At 41.2% G+C, this 24992-nt stretch overlaps 2 protein-coding genes across 4 annotated transcripts in view; one reads left to right on the forward strand and one right to left on the reverse strand.

Annotated features, from left to right (window-relative positions):
• Positions 1-24992, forward strand: part of CAMSAP2 (calmodulin regulated spectrin associated protein family member 2) — a 188232-nt gene that overhangs the window by 115200 nt on the left and 48040 nt on the right. For all 3 annotated transcript variants that reach the window (XM_083620237.1, XM_083620236.1, XM_083620235.1), the window contains one exon: positions 16053-16312. In XM_083620237.1, coding sequence (XP_083476363.1) covers positions 16310-16312 — 3 coding nt within the window. In that variant the 5' untranslated portion in view covers positions 16053-16309. The remainder of the gene's footprint in view (positions 1-16052; positions 16313-24992) is intronic.
• Positions 1-24992, reverse strand: part of DDX59 (DEAD-box helicase 59) — a 114291-nt gene that overhangs the window by 35188 nt on the left and 54111 nt on the right. The gene's annotated exons all lie outside the window — the stretch shown is intronic.

Here is a 24992-nt window from a genome sequence, read left to right on the forward strand (position 1 = left end):
GCTATTTGTTTTTGAAAGCAGACATTGTATTACAAGACTACAAATACAAAAGTAATGATAGTTTTATATATGAAGTGTGGTTTCATGAGTAGAATTGTAGCAGGCCTACAAAAATTAGTCTTTGGAGCTTATCTGTCTTGTCCAACATTTTGACCCAGGAGTTAGCATTGCTTCTTACAGCTGCAGCCCATTTCTTCTTTCACAATTCTAGGTTAATTGGCACTGACAACTTGAAAAAGCCTCACTTTATTAACCCTTTGAAAGGTTATTTATAGTAAAAAAAGTTACATTTGTTCAACTACGTGTCTGATTGTATAAATTGCAATTAGACTTCACTAGCAACCCACAATCTAGTATTTTTTGAACACTGTCATTTCTGTAAAGCAAATAAAGTTTAGTTACTTTTTTGTTAGTTAATTATTTTGAATACTCCACTGAGGAAAAATGCAGTATTCATTCAGGGATCTTGTGGCTCTGATACATTTCAGTAGTACCTGTTGATTGCTGTAATTCAGCAGAGTAAGTTGGTTTACTGGCTCTGTCCCAACATAATGTTAGATTGGTTTTAATTGACAATCAATGGCTTTTTGCATAAGATTTTATTGTCGGTTTTTAAAGAAATACTTGCATTACCGTGTGTTAGAAAAGGTTCTAAAGATGAGTTCCAGAGGTGTATTTTCAACCTGGCTCCTTCAAAATGAATGTGTGTCTGGTGTAAAGCAGTTTAAGTTGGACATGCACTGTTAGGGCCTGACAAATTACTTGCTTTGCCTTAACTTAGAACATCTTGGATCCAAGTCAAATACTCCTTTCACTAAAATGTAAATATCTACCCCCATGTTTGGTAGACACACTGCAATACATCTTTACAACTTGGGGACGTCACAACTTGCAATCTACATTCAGCAAAGGTGTGGAATTCAAACTTTGTACCATCAAGAAACTTTTTTTCCACATTGATTTGCCTTTTATGTTGATGTATTGCACAGATTCTGTGGTACATTTTAAAAGCGTATTCTCTTTTGTTTTTAATCTACTTTAAAATTATAATAAATAGTAATATTTATGGTTAGAAATATATATAAGAAAAGTATCTCCATGTATAATAGGTTAATTATGAAATGCTAAATAAAATATCAATGCTATGAATATTTATAACAACCCAAGTAACCTTTTTTGTTATGTAACATGTGGAAGCAATTAGAGGTCAACTCTTGGATTAGATGAAGTGCCAACAAGCACCTAGCTTATTGCTCCATGCATCGCTTCTAGTAAAATTATACAATTTTTATTAAGTGCCTAAAGAAGGCAAAGCTATGCACTACAGTAGAATTTATTGTGGAGCATCTTGGTGTTTGGATGGATACGGTTCCTGGAAGAACACCTCAAGGCAAACAGTTAATGAGCAGAGTAATGTATTTTGTTGGACAACTGTCATGGAGACAAATGCATGGTTGACAGGCAAATCTCACCACCTCATTGCAGCCTAACTGTAAACTTTACTACCTTATCACACTAAAAGCAAACAGTGTAGTAAATCATGTTTTCAGAACCATTTTTTATTTTATTTACTACTCTATAGGCAAAGACCATGCCAATATGAATGTTACTCATAGGGCCCAGATTGGCAGCGCTGTGATAGCTGCACAAGTATGTGTGTGATATTGGCCTATCTTGAGTGAGGCAGGAGGTAGAATTCTTAACTTTGTCTTTTATTGAGATGCATCTCTTACCTTGTCATCATCATCTAACCATGTAGCACTAGTAGCAAGGTGACATGATGCTTGCAATTACTTTGCTCCTGTGCCACTTGAGCTTTAAGTTGTCCTTTCCTCAAAGCTAGAATTTGCCCCACAGCGAAAAGTATGCACCTCCTGATGTCATGTCTGATTTTGTTCCAAAAGGCTAGAAAAGTCATCACGCTTGTAAGCGCTTGGGTGGTCTTGTATCCTTTTTTTTTTTTTAATAGGCTCCCTTTCAGCAGATCGGCTTTCTGCTTGTCACTTCAAATCAGGATTTTAATGTATCTTATTTAAAAATCATTCAGCACTACAAGTAATTGGGCGATAGTCTGGAAATGAATATCGTTATTGGTCTAAAATAGAGTTGGGCAGATGACAGTTTTGGAGAATCTGCTTTGTTTTTATTGGAACCTACCAATGGTGCTAGGTGCAGAATCCATACACTTAGAATTCCACTCATCAGAACCATGAATTATTTCTGTGAGTTGCCCAGAAGTGACCTATATAAATATATACGGCTGTGGAGACAATTGTAAACAGAGGGAAGTTAAATGCAGGAAGTACCGGTACATGACCTATTTTACTCATGACCATTCACAAAGAATGTGTAAGTGATGGCACAAAAATCCTAATTAACGCATGCAGTGTGATAAAAAACGTTTAACCTAATTCAAGTCACAGTTGATAGAATTAAATTGTTTGATAAATTGCAGTTCAGCAGCTTTCCTTAGAAGATCCACTGTTTGAGAAAAGCCACCTTAAGATCTGTGGCAGTGTCTCTTGGGATGCTGTTTTCTGAATATTGCCATTTCTGTTGTGAGATTTGTATTTTATGTAGGGACTGGGCTGTTTGTCTCATTTGCCAGCAGATAGTAGCATGTAACAGTGGGAAATAGAGCAGATGAATAAATCATTGATATTGTCGTTAACATTATTAGGATCTATAATAGCATTGCTGAGGAGATAGATTTGGGGAGAAAATTGGTGTTTGGATATATTGCAGGGTCTGATGCTTGTGTTTGTGCCTCTTTTCTGTGGCCTATTGTTGCTGGTGGGTAGCTGTTTTAGGTTAGATGGGTGTCTGTAAGCAAGGACTGACCTACCACCCCAAGACCTGTAAGAGGGAAGTTCCATTGTCCAGGATGGGTTGTACATCCTTGATGATGATTTGTACTTGTTTATTTGGGAGCTTTTTCTTCTACATCCGTCTTGTAGATTATTCCTGGATATCAGTCTGACTTTGTTGATCTCTGGTGTGCCACTGCCTTTGCAGAAATTTGCCTGTTTCTGTTACATCGATTCAGCAACTAAACTAGACTATCCTATAGCTTTATTCTTCTTTGTTCTATCACTACCTTGCCTCCCATCCTTCTGCAAGTTAACTATGTTGATGTTGCCCACTGGGGGATACCATAATAAAAAAGCTATGTACTTACAGAATTTGTGCACTTTAAGTACAAGCCAAAAAATAAATAAAAATGTTTGTCCCTATGTGTACTTAGGGTGGTTCTGTTGTCTCCCCCCCCCTCCCGGAATTCCTTGAGGGCTTTTCAAAGCTAAATATATATTTCATTTCCATATGAACCAGCAGTGGCAGTCCTGTCCTTGAACAACTGCCTGAGGTTAGTAGTCAGCTGAGTAAGGTAAATAAATTGAAACCCCACGCAAAACCAATTTCAACTGGAAAGGTGTGTGTTGCACTCAAGTAAGCAGCAGGTTTGCAGGCTGGAAAGGCTTCCTCCTGGGCATCCTCCTGGATTTGTAGGTGTGCGTCTTCTCAGTTGTAGATGATAAAGCAGCTCTTCCTCTTTCTGGAAAAGATGCCTCCCACATACCTCTTCTGAACCAGACTACTATAAGGTGGTATGATAGGGCTCCCTTTGCAAAAAGTGGATGTGGTGATGGGAGCTGGAGGGGTCCAACAACATCTAAAGGGCCATATGTTTGAATGTTGAATGTGTAAGTGTATGTCTAGGGTCAATGGATAAAACAAACACCATTAGCTGTACTGCTGGATAAGTGTTTAATGGTTACTGTATTTATGTTTGTCTAAAAATCAATAAAAATTTATTTGTTTTTTATTAAAAAATCTAGGAGAAAAAAACATGGACAGCTAAGACCCCCACTTTTCCTTTTGCTTCCATCTATAAATATTCTGGAAATTAATGCTTTATCTATTTGCTGAATGATTAGGATGGTTTGTAGCTATTCATCAGCTACAATTTTATTGTTTAAATTTTGTTTTTACTTTTAGCTGCCCTCTTCTTGGAGAACTTGTATAAATAGAGCTGTGGACTTTGTAGATTTATTTCTTTAAATAAAATGTGTTCCCCACCCCATTCCCCACCTGCTGACTGAAGCAGCCCATTCTGGCAAAGACCATGTGAGCTCTTTCCCCACCTATTTGCCTTCAATGCTTAGGGCAAGGTTTCGCTTGGGACCACTCGCTCCCATATAGTAGATCTGCCATGGAATCAAGGGTAAATTGAGAGGCTTTGCTATCAGTGTCATCGTGGAACCTTATTGAGTGAGCACAAGAAATTGGACCTTTTTGTGGTGGTGCAACCCTGGATACTCCCTTGATTGAACTTCATGAGGCTTCCTCTTGTGTTTCTTCCATCAAAACTCAGAGTCATATTTTGACAGGCTATTAATATGCAACACTTAGTTTTATGGTTGCCAAGTTTAATGCCAGTCAGATGGGCTGCATATAAATAAGAATAAGAATAATAAGTACAATTATTATTATTAGTCTTGCTGCTGTTAAAGTTTGTTGTTGTTTGTTATAGTGTTGGTTGTATTATGTCTGCTGTAGCTTTTAGAAATTGATTGTTGTATTTTTAGGATCATATCGTACTGCTTTATGGTTCTGCTGAGTACTGCTCTTTGTATATTTAGTAGCATCAAAGGATTTTAATTATTGGTTAAATTGAGAAGCAAGGGATCTTTCTTAAACCTTCATTTTTCTTGCCAGTAACTTGGGGCAGAGATCCAGAGATCTGTATTGTATCTTGCACTTGGGCACCAATGCTTCAGGAGTGCCACTTACTAGTGAGGTAAGGACAGAACAGAGGTGGAGTTGCCTGTGTCTCATCTTAGTTGCCTGTGCCTAAAGAAATAAGCAGCAGAGCTGTCCAACTTTGCCTGCTTTGTGTAGTATAGGCTGCTCCCAGGGGGAACCTTTGCTTCTACCGCAGAATCTTCAGAGCGACATAAAACTGGGCTGTGTTTCTATAATCAAGACTTCAGCCTCTTTGTGGTAAATGCTTTCTGAAAGTGGAACATAAATTACTTCCTGATGCTATCTCTCCTCCATCTTAAAGTCATTCCTACTAACTTCAGTTGATAATCTTACCAACGTTATACTTATGGCAAGCCAGTATGTGCACAAATAGCTAGTTAAAACTGCTCATTAGCTTTACTGTCTGACTTCATAGCCCTTTGGGATAGCAGAGAAGCAAGCAGAACATTAATTTACCAAATTTAGTATCGGGTTCCTAGTTACTGGCTTATTGTAAACTTGAGGTGGGAGCCCCATGCTTCTTGTTCACAACTGCTACATGCTTTGTTTGTTTGTTTGTTTGTTTGCTTGCTTGTTTTATGCTGCTTAAAGGTAAAACCCGCGGTTCACATCCATGGTACTTATGCAAGTGGAAATAGGTTAGCTAGAATTCCTAAGTGTACACTGTTCATTTTCACGACCCAAGATGTCCTCTTTTTATCTGTATCTCCAGAAGCTGTTTGAGGCATGTCCACTGGAGCTTCAAATTATTTTCTTAATGCCAGATTGCAGTCTACTTCTGAAGTATCCCTCAGTTTTAAAAAATACGATACTGTAGAGCTAACAAAGGAAAGGAAAACTAAGTGATCAAGACTCAAAGCATCTTTTGTGCAATGAAAGTCTAAAAGATGTTGAGACGCTAGAAAGAAGAAAGCTGTGGGTGAGGGAGTGAATGAGAAGAGAGAGAAACATGTCTCTCCTAAAGGACCAGGACATGGTTGGTCATCTAATTAAATTGATAGGCAGGAGGTACAGGACGGACCAAAGGAAGCATTTCTCCATACCAAATCAATTTACCAGAGATCTGCAAATCTTCTATCCAGGTTTGCCAGGGTAAATGTCCCCACCCCTCCCTCTGGTGAGCGTGGTGAACCTCAACCCAGAAGCTGGAGAAGGAATGGGTTATCATCTCCAACGAAGCACTCTGTGCACTTGGAAATGCACCACAACAACCCCCAGCTCTCTTTTTCAGCTTGAAGCTGAGGAAAGGGTGGAGGTGTTTCACAGTAGTTTTCCTGTGTTTGGGATAAACTCAAAAGGCCTCAGAAGCACTGAAAATGTGGAAGTGATCCTTTATTTCCTTTGCAGCTCCAAGCTCAAGAGTAAGGTTGGAGTGTTGTGTTGTTTTGTTGTGCTCCCCCAGTTCAGTGTGATTGTAGGAGTGATCTTCTTCCTGAACCATTAGGAAGAAGGCTGGGCCTTGTCTACTGCTAAGGTGCTTGGAATCCTTACAAAGTGCCAAAATGTTCCTCACAGTTTTCCCCAGCCTCTGCTTTTTACATGAGTGTGATAGATGAGTACACACAGCTGTACCATCACATCTAGTTATCCCTTAGGAGTGCTGTCTGCTGTAAGGATTCGGATTCACATGGTTTCTGAGCTGCAGTGGTTAGGTATTCACTCCATCAACTTATACTAAGATCAGAGCAGACTTACCGTTTCCCAAATGTTGTTATGCTTAACTCAACTGGACAAACTTAGCTGTACAAACCTAATTCACAGCTCCAAATTTATGAATGAGCGACATAACATGAATGTGTGTTTTTTTAATTCAAAATTCATTGTTGAAAGAAAGCTACAGTAGAAATGTTTTTATGCCTAATATTCCTATACAGTATGAAGCCTGCACTAGGAAGAAATGAAGGTCATTAAGTAATTTGGACAGAGTATTCTTCTGTATAAACTAGCATTCTCATCTTTTCTTTTAAGATTACCCCCCAAAATAAGTTTATTTTTAGTGCAAATCTGTAGTCACTTGTGATTTGATTACCTTTGTGCTTTTGTTAATCTATATGATGCATAAGACTCTCCCAAACTAACAGATTGCCAATGACAGAATGTTATATTCCCGCCAAGGTTATGGGAGACACATTTTCAGGAACTCTACAAGGTGGGATGGTGGGAGAGGCCAAATTACTCAAAACATAGCAAACCTCCCAAAGTGGGGCCCTGTAATAAGGACATAGATCGAGAGCCTTGTAAAGAGGTAAAGGACCCCTGACCATTAAGTCCAGTCATGAATGACTCTGAGGTTGCGGCACTCATATCGCTTTACTGGCCGAGGGAGCTGACGTTTGTCCACAGACAGTTTTTCCAAGTCAAGTGGCTAGCATGACTAAGCCACTTCTGGCGAAACCAGAGCAGCACATGGAAACGCCGTTTACCTTCCCGCCGGAGCGGTACCTATTTATCTACTTGCACTTTGATGTGCTTTCGAACTGCTAGGTTGGCAGAAGCTGGGACCGAGCAACGGGAGCTCACCCCATAGCGGGGATTTGAACCGCCAACCTTCCGATCAGCAAGCCCAAGGCTCAGTGGTTTAGACCACAGCGCCACCCAAGAGCCTGGTAGCTCAACTGAAACAGGGGAAAGCACAGGTAATTAAAAACAACCTGGATTTCTGGGCCCCTAGCCTAGCCTCACTTTTCACATGTATTGATCCTTATCAATGTATTCCCAAAGACTGGGGACTTTCAGTCATTGTCCCAATATACAAAAAAGGCAAGAAAGAGGATCCCGCAAACTGTAGACCAATCAATCTCCTTAACACAGTAAGTAAACTGTATGTGAGACATCTGCAACAGAAATTCCAAGATTGGCTGGAACTAGAAAGTGTATTTGCAGAGAAGCCCGCTCAACTATCGACTAATGTTTTGTTCTTCAATGCCTAATAGAAAAGTACTCCTCTAGTAGCACTGTCTCAGTCTATGTGGCCTTAATTGACTTCAGAGCAGCCTTGGACTCTATATCCAGAATTAAGCTATGGGAGACCTCCATACTAGACAGACGCCTGCTATACTTAATACGCACACTACATGAAGAGACCTCGTTAAAAATACGATGTAACTCTCAGGGCCATCTATCTAATGCAATTGAAACCAAGAAAGGTATCAAGCTAGGGTGCATATTGGCCCCATTTTTATTCAATCTCTATATAAATGATATGGTACCCCTCTACCTCAATATGAACTTCAACCCTCCGAAACCAGCAGGAAAGCATATCCCTGTGCTGCTTTACGCAGATGACACAGCAAACCTCTCCAGAATTCCTTTAGGCCTTAAAAGAAGCATGTAAACACTGGCAGCGTACTGCAAGGAGAGCAGACTTGAACTACATTATCAGAAAACCAAAAACATGGTTTGCAAAAGGCCCAAACCTTGCCCATGGTACATTGGTGGCCTTGCTCCCTTAACTATTAAGAACTGTTTCCAAATGACACGGAAATGTTTAGTGATAAACATACCGTATTTTTCGCCCCATAGGGCGCACCAGCCCATAAGGCGCACCTAGTTTTTTTTTGGGGGGGGGAATAAAGAAAAAAAATTATTCCCCCCCCCAAGGTGCGAGGCTGGGGCGGGGAAAGCCCGAGCTTCCCCCGACCCCAGCCCCCAGAACAGGCTGCTCTCCGCAAGTCGGGGGAGCCCTCCCGCGGCTTGCGCAGAGCTACCCGAAGCCCCGGCACGACTGCTGAGCGTGCCGGGGCTTCGGGATAAGAGGCAGCGCTGCGCAAGCCGGGGGAAGCCATCCCATGGCTTGCGCAGAGCTACCCGAAGCCCCGGCGCGACTGCTCAGCGCGCCAGGGCGTCGGGATAAGAGGCAGCGCTGTGCAAGCCGGGGGAGCCATCCCGCGGCTTGCGCAGAGCTACCCGAAGCCCCGCCGCAACCGCTCAGTGTGCCGGGGCTTCGGGATGCAAGCAGCTCTGCGCAAGCCGGGGGAGCCCGGGGGAACTCCTGCGGGCTCCCACGGCTTGCGGATAGCTTCCTGAAGCCTGGAGAGGGGTCAGTGCACACCGACCCGTCTCGCTCTCCAGGCTTCAGCAAAAGCCTGCATTTGCCCCATAGGACGCACACACATTTCCCCTTCATTTTTGGAGGGGAAAAAGTGCGTCCTATAGGGCGAAAAATACGGTAATAACTCTAGGCTTCACCCTGCAAATCCTACCTGACATGGGGTATTGTGTTAGGAATTTTATGGTCTTAGATATATGGTAATGTTCATAACCGCACATACATAGATCAACACAGGAAGGCCAACCTGGAACCATTTTGATTCCTAAACTGAGCAAATGTTTTCTCTGCGAGGTCAAACTGGAAAAGCCTCCCCATTGTCTTTTCCTTCACAAATCCTGTCTTAAGAGTATGTCTTTGTTTGAATAGGGTGTGAGCCTGTGACATGGCCAGGAACTATTTATCACTACAGAAGAATGGCCAGGCTACCAAGGAAATCCAATCAAGTAACCTGCCAGACAGGAGATAAACAAGGACAAGAGAAAAACAACATTTAAATTTCTGTGATGTAGGTGGGATGTATCTGAGGGGTGGTCTTAGGTTACACCCCTTCTGTGATGTATGCATAATGTTTCTGGGGGTGGTCTTGATCTAGAGGATGGGAATTTCAAAAGTCTTTATAAGCCCTTGCACAGCATTTTTGTGGGTTCTCCTTTCCTCCGAGTGAGGGGAGCACCCTGTTGCAACAGATCAATAAAGATCAAGCTTACTAGCTGCTTTGCTTCTCAATATTCTCTGGTTGGCCTCTGTTACTTTCTCCTACCAATAGGGAACCTATATAAGGACTCTATATGGGCTCTTGGATACCCCATAAGGGAAAAGGGCATATTTTTATTTACAACAGTATGAACAAGCAAAAAACAAACACACCATCAAACAGCACCTGGAAGATACCAAATGCCAAGCAGATCTAGCCAAGTACCCGAAATTTTTAATCAGTGAAACCAGAAGACACCTCCCAGATGCCATATATAACCAACCTTAAAATTCCAAAACAGTGAAGGGCTTTCACTCTGGTCCACTGCCAGGCCCTCCCTTCAGCCATTCAGGAAGGCTGCTTTAGGAAGACATTGTACAAGGAGAGAAAATGCCCATGTGGCTCTGGGCAACTAGAAACAACAGAATATGTCTTTTTTCACTGCCAATACTTATACAGATATAGGTTCATCTTGCCTGTACTATATAAATTCCCAGGTCGCACAGAACAACTTTATACCTCCCTGCTACTTCAAGATGAAAACCCAGATGTGACATACTCAGTTGCTAGATTCTGCGCTGTCATGATGGCAGTTCAGTTTGCACCACAAATGAGGCCGAAAATGCAAGACCTGTGGCTCCTTCACGCTCCCTCCCTTATAGTCACTTTTACCTATTTGTCCCTGTTTCTGTCTTTTTAAGTATGTTTGATACAATCACCTTTTAATTACTAGTTTTTATTCCTTACCTGTTTTAAGTCTTATGTGCTCATTTTATCCGTATGTTTTATCTTACACTGCTCTGTGACCGAAATAAAGTTTGATTCTCATATGATGCAAGTACAAATTCTTTTTATTACCTCAGAAGTATTAGTGAAAGTAAGCTGCTGTAGTATTAAGCCAATTAATTTTCGTATCTAAATTTTTTGGAAGCAGGGTGAATAGTCATTATAGTTCATTAATACTTATTCTGAGTCAAATCTTTGTGAATTCAAGCAACTTAATCTACAGAAATGGGATTACTTTGGAATGCGTTCTGCAGAAGAGAAAATTAAATTCAGTGGGAGTCAGGAGTCCTGTTTTTTTTTTAAATAGCCATATAAACAAGAGCACATGTTTAAAACCTCTTCAAACCTGCTTCTATTTAAAAGATACTGTAACAGAAAGTATATTTTCAGTTCTTGTGAAGGAGCAAAATGGTATGGTAAAGAGAATCACAGGATAATTTAGAAAATCTAATTAGTGTAGCAAGGCAGGGCAGGAAAGATGAGACATACGTTTCAAAAAGGCTTTGACATTTTTGTTGATCTTCCTGCTTGTTGTTGGCTCTAACTCGCCAAGCTGTTTTTTCTCCCTGTAAAGGAAGTAGCGGTTTTCTGATTTGATAGTAGAAGATAAGCAATCCCTGTTCTTTCTTCAAAGCTATGTTTGTACAGTAAATCTCAACGAACTTCATTGGGGCTATGAATATTATTCTGAATCTCTTTTTAAAAACTTCAAAACTCGCATCTCCTTCAGTATGGTGATAAAGTGGCAAGTGAAAGTTCTCCTTTTCATTTTAAGTTGATTTGGTGTTAAAATCCGAAGAAAAACATAGAATCTTAGAATTGTAGAATTGGAAGGGATCATGAGGGTCATCTAGCCCAACCCCCTGCAATGCAGGAATCTTTTTGCCCAACTCTGGACTCGGTGCCAAGGGCCTTCTGGTGGTTCCCTTGCTGCGAGAAGCCAAGTTACAGGGAACCAGGCAGAGGGCCTTCTCGGTAGTGGCACCTGCCCTGTGGAACGCCCTCCCATCAGATGTCAAAGAGAAAAACAACTACCAGACTTTTAGAAGACATCTGAAGGCAGCCCTGTTTAGGGAAGCTTTTAATGTTTAATAGACTATTGTATTTTAATATTCTGTTAGAAGCTACCCAGAGTGGCTGAGGAAACCCAGCCAGATGGGCGGGGTATACATAATTATTTATTTATTTATTTATTTATTTATTTATTTATTTATTTATTTATTTATTTATTTAGCTAGCTAGCTAGATAGATAGATAGATAGATAGCTCTGGTTTGCTTAAATAGCCAACAATGGGCTGTGAAGCTGGCTTGTTTCAACAACACATAGTTAAGGTTAACCATGGTTCTTGGTTCAGGTGAAACAGTAAACTGTAGTTAATCAAAAACAGAAAGTTTCAGTTCACCTTTGTAGTCTTGCCAGGAAAGCATATGACTCCCAAGTCTCACTGGGGTTCCTTGTAAACTGCATGTTTAGTCTTGAATCTGAATTCAGACAATGAATCTGCCTGAAAGAGAAGCTTAATTCTCAGAAATGGCAGATGAGAAAGAAAACCTGTATTAGGCTGTACCACATCGGACTGCAGTTTAGGGTTTACATGATTGAATGTTCCAGAATAAAAATAAAATCTATGGTATAGAAGCATGGGCAAGTCAGGGAGAAGGCTTGACTGAAACCTAGGAGAAGTAGTCACCGATGACTGACTTTAATTAATCTGGTAGTATAGCTGTAATATTAGAATAGGCAGAAACAACACCAGTGCAATTGTATTTTATTTTTATGTAAAGCCATGCAGTTTGGAAGATAAAAATAGTACTGTGTTCATTATTCTGTGTGCCAGAGTGGGTGGATGTGTGTATTTTTCAGTTTATTCTGACCTGCATTATCCTGAATGTTCGTGCCAGTGTATCTGGCAGCAGAGTAGGAACATGTTTTATGATGTTCCGGATTGGCACTTCGTAAGTGCCTCTTCTGCCGGCAAAGGAAATCTCAGCCATCCTCCTCAAATTACATTTCCCTACAACGCTTGCCGAGGAATAGCTAGGGTGCTTCTGACCCGGTTGCTGATGTTTCAAGGGAATGGTTGGCATGAGTAAGTGGATGGTGAAGAGGATTTCGGGTGCTGTGTCAGTCACATACTGTATATCATACATAGGGTTAAAACCAAACTTTGAATCAGGAAATACTGGGTTCAAATTTCTTCTTGTACAATCTCACTGGGTGGCTTTAGGCAATTATGGTGGGATAATGCTGTCGTCCGCTGCAAGGCTTACTGTCATTCCGTGGGACACTTCATACTCACTAAAGCAGTATATGAATGTTTGTTGGTATTGGATTTGCGTCTTGACCATTCCTATAGTATAAAGAGATGACCTAAAGCCTCTTCCTGTTTAGGTAGAGATCTTTAATTTGTGCAGTGAATAATGATATATGGATAGAGACAAATGTGGAACAAAGATGGTTGTTCTAATTTTACTCAAAGCTTGTGGCCAGGAGTTCATGTAAAGACTAGGGCATTTTTTTTCCAGCTGGAGCTCAGCTCAGCTTCTCTTAGGTGGGTGCCATTGCCATTCTAAGAGAACAAGGGAGAAGTTCATGGTGAGCACCTCTTTTTCTAGAAAAGTAACACTTGGTAAAGACTCAACCATTAGGAGAATGAGGTTGTGTAACCTCCTACTTAAAGTGGGGTGAGACAAGAACTTCACTCCAAGTAGGGCAAGTTCAAAGTGAGCTTTGTAATACCACCGTGCGATTTTGCTGGCTAAATAAATAAATAAGAATTCCTTTTAGACCCTGAGTACAAAGTGGGCAGGATGAGACTCTGAAGGCAGTTCTATTTCCCACAAGTAAGTTAATTGCCATGGTTCTGCTCTTGATTTTCAAGGTGAGCTAGTGAAGGAGGCAGCTGTTTCTCAGTCCTCCACGTCATTTTGGTTTCTGGGCTTGAATTCCATTAACTGACAAAAGATGTAGAACTTAGCTGCTGACTTCCTCTCTCTCTCTCTCTCTCTATATATATATATACATATATATACACACATACATACATACATATATATATATGGCGCTCCTTATCTTCAGTATTTGTACCCATAGATTCTAGATTCAGGTAGGTAGCCGTGTTGGTCTGATGCAGTTTAAATCAATGAAAAAATACAGTATCTGAAGATGTGTGCATGCACACGAAAGCTTATATCCAGAACAAACTTAGCTGGTCTATAAGGTGCTACTGAACAATTTTTTGATTTATTGATTTATTTGTACCCATAGAATGAGTGCTGTACAGCAGCTGTGAACATGACATGGAAGCTCTTGTTTTGGGGACTTAAACAGTCTTGCAGACAGAATTGCATTAAAAATCTCAACCCAGCACACTCTAATAAACCTCTTTGATCAACGCCAAACCAGTCTTGTCTTTTAGACACCCTCTTCCTTCTGCTACCTCCCTCCAATGGTCAATTCAGTTTATGGTATTTCGTTGATGCAAGTGCTCTGAAGGTTTCATTATTTTGTAGAGTTCCCAGCAGCTGCATGGACACGTCATGTCAAAGTAGTTTAGCTTCCCTATATGCCCTCTCTATATTTCAGGATTTTCTATTAATTGAATCTGCAACTGCCAAGTATCAAAATCAACCTCACCTGCAGGTTCGGGTAGATCTCTCCAAAAACATTTCAATCAGTAAGAAGCATAGTTGTTGTTAGCTTGTTCATGACATGTTCCACAGCCATTTTTGGGTACTGTTTTGGGTACTGGCACAGATATAGTGGTTGAAGGAAGAAAATATTCTTTATTGGCAGGATTGGACATTGACATACTGTCTAAATGGGCCCACATGTTTGTTTGTTCATTTTTTTGTCCGTTTAAAAAAAACTTTTTATTAAATATTTTCTTTGTTCACAAAAGTACGTGCATTACCTCTTTTCTTAGGTTGTAATTTTCCCCCCATATATCAGTTACATATGATGTGAGACATTGGTGTTGTATACAGAATAAGGTTGGGGGAAGAAGAAAAGGGGGGGAGTGGTTAACTTATATTTTTATATTTAGTGTGTATTGGGGTTTTTATGTCAGCGTCATTTGGGTAGGTTCTCTTTCTGTTTGTTTATTATATTTCCTTGGTAGTAAGAGAGGTTGGGTGGGGGGCCCAGGCATGGTTCGTTGACTTTAGTTGGCTGCAGTGAGATTTGTTTGCGTGGCAGGCAGAATTGTTGGGTCAGGTTAATCAGATTGTTTCGCATACTGTCAGTGGGTTTTTGTTGTTGTCTTGTTGGGCTGTGTATGTGATAAAAGGGAGCCATATTGGGGCGAAAGCATCCTCTTCTATTTGATGGCGCCCACATGTTGTTTAAGGAATATTCCAATTTCATGTCAGGCACGTTTGACAAAAGCTGTTCACAAAATTCAGCTTATTATTTATTGTATAATTTTAATTTCTACAAATGAACAAAATTAATACGGTTGCCCAGAAATTTGCTGCAAACCCCAAAGTTAGCGAGTTCAGCCTGGAATAGATACCCTGATGCCATCTAGTTTCCACAAATGTGCAATAATAGATAAAGATGTAATTAATAAACTGGCACAGGTTGGGAGTTTTTCACATTTAAAAAATGCTCGGTTGAGCATGAGACTCTTAATTTCAAGGTTGTCGGTTTGAGCCCCACATTGGGCAAACATTCCTGCATCGCAGGGGGTTGAACTAGATGACTCTCGTGGTCCCTTCCAGCTCTACAGTTCTATGATTCTGTGTTATGTGCCAGGGAGGAAACACAAAACCAAACCCCACAATATATAAACAGTAAATAATTGCTTTAGGCTGTGGTTAAAAACTTAAAAGGGTCCCCCCCCATATGTTGTGCAACTCATTCAGTACTTGTCGGTTCCTTATTAGCTTTGCTTCATCAAGTAGGATGGTGTCCCTGAGGAGCAGACTGAACAATGTGGGAAAGCAGTAATCAGAATACCTCACATTAAAAACAACAACTAATTGACAACCTTATTCAGCTGCTTTGAAGATCGGGGATATGCACCCTTGTAAATCAGCCACTTAATATTAGTAGCTTCCACACTTTTTTTACTAGCCTGCTGGATGCGGCAGAGGAGGAACAGAGAGTTGCTGTGTGCAGAGGAAGCAGCTCCCCTTCTTTAGCAAACTGTCTTTGCTGGGCACTAAGGAGGGATGGAGTATGCAGTAGAATTCTATGTGTTGTGACTACCAGGCTAGTGGTAAAATACAGGGGTGGGGAAGTGGCACCGGAGGAGGATATGAACAGTTTCCCCCATTCCAGATGCCTGGTTGAAATTTCCCCACTGAGCTAGGGACAACTTCTGGGGCTATTTCTGTTGGGCTTTTTAAACACCCCCAGTCCTACTACCACCTGCTCCTTCTTCAAAGCACCTGCCTGCTAACAAACCTTAAGGATGGGATCTCAATCATGGATTTCTGACATCCTGTGTAGTTTGACCTGATGATGGTGTAAGCCAATTGAAAGGTTTGCAGTTGCATATCAAAACATTGATTTGACCCATTGCAGCTCTGCAGGAGCTAATGTGCATAATTAAAGTTGGCATTATTTACTCCTCTTACCCCCAGGTTAGGCTTTGGGAAGTTCTTCAGAGTGGGGAGTGAAAGGCAGTCTTGTAATGTGAGTGTTTCGCTTCCTAAAAATGATAAAATGTAGGAATTTTGCACTTCCTACTATAATAATTCAAATAATTACAGATAATGTAATTCAAAGGCTTTCCCCTCTTCTTTTGTAGAAAATGTACCAGAGGATCTTCGAGAACCATTTTATACGGATCAGTATGACCAGGAACATATTAAACCTCCTGTTGTTAAATCGCTGCTATCTGCTGAATTCTACTGTCGTGCTGGGAGTCTTATTCTCAAGAGTGATGCTGCCAAACCGCTCCTGGGCCATGATGCAGTTATCCAAGCCTTGGCACAAAAAGGCCTCTATGTCACTGACCAAGAGAAGCTAGTAACGGAGAGAGACTTGCACAAGAAACCCATTCAGATGGTGAGTTCTGGCATTAGAGTTTTGGCATTAGTGGTATACCTGGCTGTTAGCAGCATTTCTGTTTGGGTTTGAAGTTTGTAAAGAATTAGCTTTTAAAAACGTTCCATAAATTGAAGTCACATCTTACTTTACAGTAAATAGATATGATAGACCTATTTCTTCAGTGTTTCTCTCACTTGTTCACAATATTCAGATTCTGGAATTCTGGAAATTCAGAAAGTTGTTTTTTGGGTACCAGGGCAGACAACATGGTACCCCCCCAGATGGTGCTGGTCTGCAGCTCCCATCATTCCTGAATATTGGCTGTACCAACTGGTGCTGATGGGCGTTGTCGTTCACAACATCTGCAGGGCCCCATATTGGCTCTGGATAGTAAGAACATTTGACTTTTATATTCCATTCTACCCACCTAAGTTATGCTTGGAACATACACATTGAAATCAGTAGACATAAGTTCATCATTACTAACTGTGGGTCTGCTCAGAGTTTGACTTACTTGAATACAACCCATTGTCTTTTATTTGAATAAAAGTATACTTTGCCGAGTTATATAGAGTCTTAGATTTAGATTAAAAATCAAAAGCATGTGAATTATATTTTTTTTAACATAGTATGTAGCATAATTTACTAGGGCATCAGTTCAGAAGGCCAGAAAGCAGCAAAACATAGAATCTAGGGTGCACTCTGTTTCCATAGGACAGGGGTAGCCAGTGTGATGTCATTCAGATGTCATGGACTACAACGTCTGTCATCGTCGGCCTGCATAGTCAGGGATGATGGGTTTTGTAGTCCATAACATCTGGAGAGTATCCTACCGTAGGATAACATCTACACCCAGCAAGCCTGGCACAGAACCCAGACTGAACAGAGTTCATTGCCAGAATTCTTTGTAACACATAACAGTTTTGTCGCCAACGTGCAGAAGTTGCTTGGCAAGATGAATCACTGTGGAAAGCGTTCCCCAAGGGTGTGAAGTCTCGGAAAAACACTGGCTTGAAGTAATAAAAGGAAATATTTATGACTAATAAAAAACAATTCACAGTTTAAAATGGAAGACTGGAATAAAACCACAACCACAAATTTATATTTATTTTTATTACGAATGTACAGAACTGCAAGTATAAACATAAAAGCACACGCATGTGTTCAGTGGGTCATACATATACTAATACATAAAGCATAGTCAGCCATTCAGGCAGTAAAATGACCATTCACAAATTTCACTTCCAAGGGTTTAATCCAATTGAATTCTTCCAAAATGTGGGTGGTCTGTGAGAAAGGGGAGCAAATTGCAGAAACTTGAGAATAGAAGGAACCATACAACTTAGAAAGCTTGTTTCCCACTACCTATTTATACTTTCCTAGTTTTAAGATACTTGGCAATATGAATGAAACGCTTTCCCTGTAAATCCTATAGTATTCCCTACTGCCACCCTCATTGCACAATTAAGGCAGCCTCTTTAAGATACATTTGAAATACTTTATGAAACCCTGTATTCCCATACCTACAGCACAACTTCTAACAGTATACACCTGTAAAACATGTTCTTATTAAGTGATCCACAAGTTAGTATAAACCTTTGGAACTTGTCTTTGGTTTTATGGAGAATTTGTAAACGTTCTTACTAAGTGATGCATCTACTGTACTGCCATTCTCTTCTGTCTTTGTGTGGTCAGGTTATAAGTGAAAGTTGATGAATTGCTTCCAGGTTGTTGTCCTGTGGATTCATTGAAGTAGCTGTTGACTGAATTATCCCTGTACTTGACACATATGCCTACTAATTCCATTCTAAGCCCAGTGATCTGGGCTATTTTAATTAATTAAAATAATTATTTACTGAGTTTTATTAATAATTATTATTTTGTATCATACATCAAGAGGTTGAATGTATCCTGGAATGTCCATTCTTCTGCTGCATACATTATGGATTCCATGGTGCGCCTGCTTTGGTTTTGATGAACTTGACTGGCATTCTCCTGTGTCCGATGGGGTTTCTTGTAGGGTGGAGGAAAATCAGCGTGAGTTGTAGGCTTCCTTTGGTGTGTCTGAAGCAAAACAAGGAGTGCTGGATACTTAGGTTATGGGAAGTGCCTGAAGCTTGTTTCCCGACTAACCTCTTTCCCTCAAGTGAGAACAAGAGTAAAATAACAAGGCAGGAATTCAAAGCAGACAGAAAAGGAGGTCTGGGGGTGGAGAAAACTTTGCATGAATGACATCCATTTCATATGTCATCTTGACACTAGTGTGTACTCGTGACCTTTTGGCTTTTTCTGTGCTAATCATGATGTTTGGACAACTGCTACCAACACTTTGCACGTGGGAATTTTTGCCTCTTTGTTCAGATCCTTTAATTCAAGAACCTGTTGACAGCAGCAGGCTGCAAGCTGTTATCAGGCCTGTGTGTTCCACAAAATTAGGCACAGAACCTGAAATGCCAGAGTAAATCAAGCAAATTAAATGTTGTTTCCATGTATTCATTCACCGAGTATAATGCTGGTGCTTGGATGCAAGTTGTCAGAATACTTTTGTAGTTGTTGTTAAGATTGTTAGAGGAACAGGAAATAATTTCAGGAAAGGAGCAACAGTCTTGGTATGCCTTCCCCAACTTGGTGCCCTCTAGATGTTTTGGAGCACAACTCTTATCAGCCTTAACAGCATCAGTTATCAGGAATGATGAGTGTTGTCCAAAACATCTGGAAGGCACCAGGTTGGGGAAGCCAGAACCTCACAGTGGACTTAGGTGGCCAGTAAAGACAGGCAATACTAGATTCTTAAAGTGGATGGAAAAATTATTTTTCTTGAAAGAGCGGGATTTCCTTTCCCCCATTCCTAATATTGGAAGTGTTGCTGAAATGGTATGGACTTCTAGTGTTTTGTTTTGTTTTAGCTTTGGTATCTATGCATCAGTAAAGCAGTGTGTGAGGTGGAGAAAGAGATCCACATTAAATGCTTAAGGGCTACTATATTTACCAACCAGGATGAAGCATTGCTTTTTTTAGTTGTACACTAATTTTTTTCTAATCTGGATTTTGCTAATCTATTCTGTGCACAGAAACTTGGCAGCTGCTCTCTGTGTCTCAAGCAAGGTTTATGTCATAATGGTTAAGTGCTCTTCTGAGGTTTTAAACAGCTTTGGCTTGGGAAGAGAGAGGTCAGAAACATGGGACTTACTCCCCACTGTCCTAGCTTGCTATCAATACTGCAAATTTAACTCGTGCAGATACCAGGGATTGAGCCGCTTTCACTATCCTTGTCCCCTGAAAATACCCGGGAGGAAATTCCATTAAGTTGGGCATAGCCACTGAGATGCCCTGTCTTGTGTTACTGCTCCCCTAGGACTTTCTACAAATGGAACAAAAAGCAGGCATCGTTCCCTGCTGATTTAATGCACAGTTTACAGTGTTTCTCAACCTGTGGGTCCCCAGATGTTGTTGGACTACAACTCCCATCATGCCTAGCCAGCATGACCAGTGGTCAGGGATGATGGGAGTTGTAGTCCAAGAACATCTGGGGACCCACAGCTTGAGAACCACTGAAGGAGGCACTGCTTAAACACTTAGAGCTAATGTGGTGTTGCGGTTAGTGTTTGACTGGGACCTGGAGACCAATGTTCAAATTGCTGGTTGGCCATGAAGCTCACTGGGTTAGGCTGTCAGGCAAGGACTGGCCGAGCAACCTTGAGCCAGTCACTACTTCTCAGCCTAGCCTACCTCACAGGGTTGTTGTCAGGATAAAATGGGGAGGGGGAGCACTATGTACGCCGCCTCAAGTTCCTTCAAGGAACGGTGCGATAATAATGTAATTAATAGTAAAGTACTTGGATCCTAGGTCATTAGGGCTTTACATGCTAACAGCAAAACCTTGATTCAATTCAACTAGTCTCTCTGCATGTGCTCTTTTTTCACTGGATGAAGAAAGAGTATTGTATTATCAGACAAATCTTGTTTACATTTTGTTTTGGGGATCAGCGCCTTTTAAAAAAAAATTAAGCCTATCTGAGGTGTACAATAAAGCACTTCATAGTACCTATCTTGGAAATGGCTAGCAGTTAATGCTTTTATTAACTGGGATCAATTAATAAGTCAATGAATAAAAAAGCCTTCTTATATAGCTATTCTTTAGCTCTGTGTCTTTCACTTAACCTTGTTGTGTGTCTGCTTGCAATTATGGGTAGCAGGAGGTGGTGGCTGTAAAAATGGTTAATTATTATTCAGCGCTAGGCAGCCTGTATTATTCTCTAATCAGAAAGAGTGCATCCTCGTGCTGGGGACTAGACCAAAACACAAATGCAGATCCTTTCCCTGAACCTTTTTCAATGCATTTTAATCAGTTCTATTTTTAAAGCAGATGTATATATTTTTTGGGTGTCCCATCTATTACAATGTATATAAAACCTTAAATTTGTGAAACGTATTCTACCAGATTAAATTATTCATTCCTTCAGCCTGTTCAGCAGTAGGATCCCTTTATCTCAAACTGAGTTTAGTACAATCATATTGAGGAAATGATCAGACAGTGTGCACTAATACACTGCTCATTCATAATAAGCCATTTACACATATTCAGTGTAGTAAGAAATTACCATTATTGATGAATGTGCAGTTTAAACTTTGGTAAAATACCATGCTATAATACTGTTGTGGCATTCGACTCTTAATTTGTCTTTAGGTAAGCATTCACATTTTCTATAGAACTGGTGTGAACTGGTAGTGTATCCTGAAATACAGGATTGTTATTATTTTAATTGGGAGGAGGCATGCTGAGGTTAGACGCTCACTAGGTGGCCTTTGAGCAAATCGTTTATCTTTGCCAACATATTTTAGAGCAGGGTTTCCCAAACTTGGGTCCCCAGCTGTTTTTGGACTACAATTCCCATCATCCCTGACCACCAGTCAGGGATCATGGGAGTTGTAGTCCAAAACCAACAGGAGACCCAGGTTTGGGAAACACTCCTTTAAAGCAATCTTATGAAGGTACTGGGTGATATCCAGCAAAGTCATACAATTAGACCCATGAGATCACTGGACGAAAAAGTAAGTATAGGAGTGTGCTTTCACGTGGCATAGCCATATGCGAACTAAGGTTACACATGGAAAGCTGCTTACTGGGCTGGCTTCTTTCTAACCTTTTAAAAGGTTGACAATGGTGTTTCTGGGTGGTAGTTTCAGTTTCCACCGGTTAGTAAATGGCTAACTGCATGCCGCTGATTATAAAGAGATATTAATGTAAATGCTTACATTAGAGATGTGACTGATCCAGATTCCCACACCTGCAGAAGTTGCCCATATTCATGGGAAAGAATAGAATATGTGTCCTTCTAAACAGCAAGGAAACGTACGAGTGAAAACTTGACCCTACACATATAGTTCCATCACCAAGAGGTGATTCGGAACCCCACTTCTTTTCAGAGACAGAAATGTATGGAATGCATGAGTGTTGTTCATTGTGTATGCCACATATTTTCTCCTGGAAGAAGAGGAATGGCTCTAGAAAGAAGCAGTTGCACTGACTGTTGCACAGAGTGCATGCTGTACTCTCTAAGTGCGTTGGTACTCAACGCTCATTTTTCAGCATGATGGGTGTTGCATCTTTATGGATACTATCTTCCACATCAAGAGAGGAACACCTGCTGTCTGTTTTCTGGAAGGTGCCTTGCACATTCTTGAAGCTTCCTTTTTGTTTGGGCAAGCCTATCCACACACACACATGCACACACACACACGCACACACACACACGAGAGAGAGAGAGAGAGAGAGAGAGAGAGAGAGAGAGAGACATAGACACATAGACAGAGAGATTTTAATTATATTTTAAATGCTTTAGTTACTTGTTGCTAACTGATTTTTATTGATAATCCTACTAGTTCTTGTAAAGTGCTTAGAGGTCTTATTACAACCAAGCAGTATATATAATTTCTTAAATAAATAAGGAGGAATAGTCAGAGCCAGGCCTGGCATCACCATGCAGCATCCTAAAGAAGCTGGCAGGGTCCTCTGCCAGTGGCCCAGCCTTGACCTCCTTTATGTCCCCTCTGTCCACCAGCGCTCAGTGCCAGGCAGGCGGGTGCTGCCATTTGCAAAACCTGGTGAGTACTGCCACTGTGCAACCCTGCAGGGAAGAACCCTCCGATATAGCTGTAGACTCAGTACAGTGGTACCTTGGTTTACAACCATAATCCGTTCCAGAGGTCCGTTCATAAACAAAAACAGGTTGTAACCCAAGGTGCGCTTTCGCCAATGGGGCCTCCAAAAACATTTTGTTCATAATCCAAAAAAATGGATTGTAATCCAAAAAAAGTTTGCAAACCGGGACACGCACTTCCAGGTTTGACGTGTTTGTAACCCAAAATGTATGCAAACCAGACTGTTCGCAAACCAAGGTACCACTGTACTGGGAGCTGACTCAAACCTGAGGTTAGACACTGTCTGTCTAATTCAGTACAGTCAAACCTCTACTTACCACTGCCTCTTCTTACGGTCATTCCAAGTCGCAACTGCAGCAAACCTGGAAGTAACCAGCAGATTGGTCACCGTTCACGCATGCGCAGAAGTGGCAATTGCCGTTCGCACATGTGCAGAAGCGGGCAATCGCTGTTTGCACATGCGCAGAAGCGGGAATTGCTGCCTGCCTCTGCGCACAACAGCGCCTCTCCCAGCGACCCGTTTCGACCTCCGGACAGACCTCCGGAACAGATTATGGTCGCAAATAGAGGTTCTACTGTATTGTCTATTCTGATTAGGCGTGACTTTCCAGGTTCTCAGGCACAAAGGGCTCTTGCTACTCCAGGTCAACAGGAGATGCATGGGGGTGACCTTGGGACCTTGTGCACACAAAATGTGTGCTGTGTCACAGACCTATGGCCCTATCCCTGTTTCCGAGCTATTTCTGAGATTATAAACAAATTTGATACCTCTTTTGGATATTAATGTTGGCGTTATTCTTACTACTTCAGATTTTCACACGTTCCCTAAAAAGTGTGGCTCAGTTCAGACGTAGCATAAAACTGTTGCTTTGACGTTGCAAGAATGAGCATGGGGCTCATGTTCTCGCTATGTCACCTTGCACATTCACTTTTGCAGCAAACCATAGTTTGCTGTTGCATTGGAACCGAGAAAGCTATAATTTGCTGCAGAAGAGGAATTGCAAGATAGACTATGGGGAGAAAGGAGTGCAGGGAATTAGAGGCTTATTTGTGTAACACTAAAATCATGATGGTATTACAGTTAACGAGAGAACCAGAATCTTGTTGCTGCTTTAGGACTGTGAAGACCGTATTCCTTCTGAGACTTGTAAACAGTTACTACAAGAGTGGTGTGTGTGGTTTTTAAAGGAATAAGGCCACCATATGTAGCAATTCCAACTGGAAGGATTGACTTTTAGGAACTAATAAATCTGGTAGCTTCTGTGTGCACTGCCACAATAAAGGTTGAAGTGGTACTCATGCTGCTCCGTAGGTATTCAGCACCTGTACACCAGCAAATGTACAAAGCATGGGTTACCAACCTTTTATTATTATTTTACAGCATCTGAATCATACATAGCCTTGGCATTACTTAGATTTTTTTCCCCTGCACTAGCTAAAAGGCCCAAATGTCATATGCTTTTCCCTGTTATCTTGTTAGTGAGGCCTAAGGCGAGGCAAAAATCTGCTAAATCTGTTTTGAGTAATCCAGGTTAAGAGTATGCATTAGGAAGAATTATTACGCTATACTGGATGCTACCTACAGATTGCCTCTCATTTCTCGGAGGGGCAATTAGCTTTGTTGTTAATGTGAGAATGGTTGGAAGAAGGGGGAAGCTTTATTATAATGCAATTAGCACTGAGAACTATCCTTTGTCTAGAGATTACAAAGTTGATGTGGCATTTTTAGCAGAATATAGGCATAAAATGGCAAACCTGTGTGAGAGCAGTATTACTCTGTCTTCCAGTATTCCTTTTTCTAGGACAATTTGCTGAGCTTATTAAATTGATTTGATTCTATTTATCTGCCGCTATGCTTTGCACAGCATTATATGGCCATATATCTTGCCTTGTGTAAATATACCGTATGTTTCGCTCTATAACACGCACCCGACCATAACACGCACATAGTTTTTAGAGGAGGAAAACAAGAAAAAAAATATTCTAAACAGTGGCTGTATGATTTTTGTGGTTCATGCTGTGGCCACAGACATGTGATCAGACGGTGAGTTTGGGGTAGCCCAATGCAAAAATCCTGAGGATTCATGTGGATCCATGCTTTGTAACTATGTTTTTGCACCACTGCGGCCCCAGGCAACAGTGGGTGCGTGATATTTTTGGTGCAAGCTGTAGCCATGGACATAATATGTGATCTGATGGTGAATTTGGGGTGACCCAGTGCAAAAATCCTGAGGATCCATGTGGATCCGTGCTTTGTAACCCCGTTTTAAGTGGGGAGGGAAGGAAAAGCACTCAAGGGACAAGGAGCACGCGTGGGGTGTGTGGAGAAGGATGCTGCTAATAGTGCAGAAGAGGGGTATAAGAGGAGAAGGCTCCTCTCCTCTCCCGCTTTGCTCCTTTAAAGCAAGCAGGCTTTCTGTCCCTCTCTCCTCCCCACTCAGTGGCTCTTCTCCCGCATTGCTGTTTCAAAGTGAGCCACGGAGGAGGGAAGGAAGGGGAATCATGGATCCTCTGCTCACGACTGCAGCAGATCCCC

Source organism: Podarcis filfolensis (assembly GCF_964270895.1).
Source record: "Podarcis filfolensis genome assembly, chromosome: 6".
Taxonomy (NCBI): Eukaryota; Metazoa; Chordata; class Lepidosauria; order Squamata; family Lacertidae; genus Podarcis; species Podarcis filfolensis.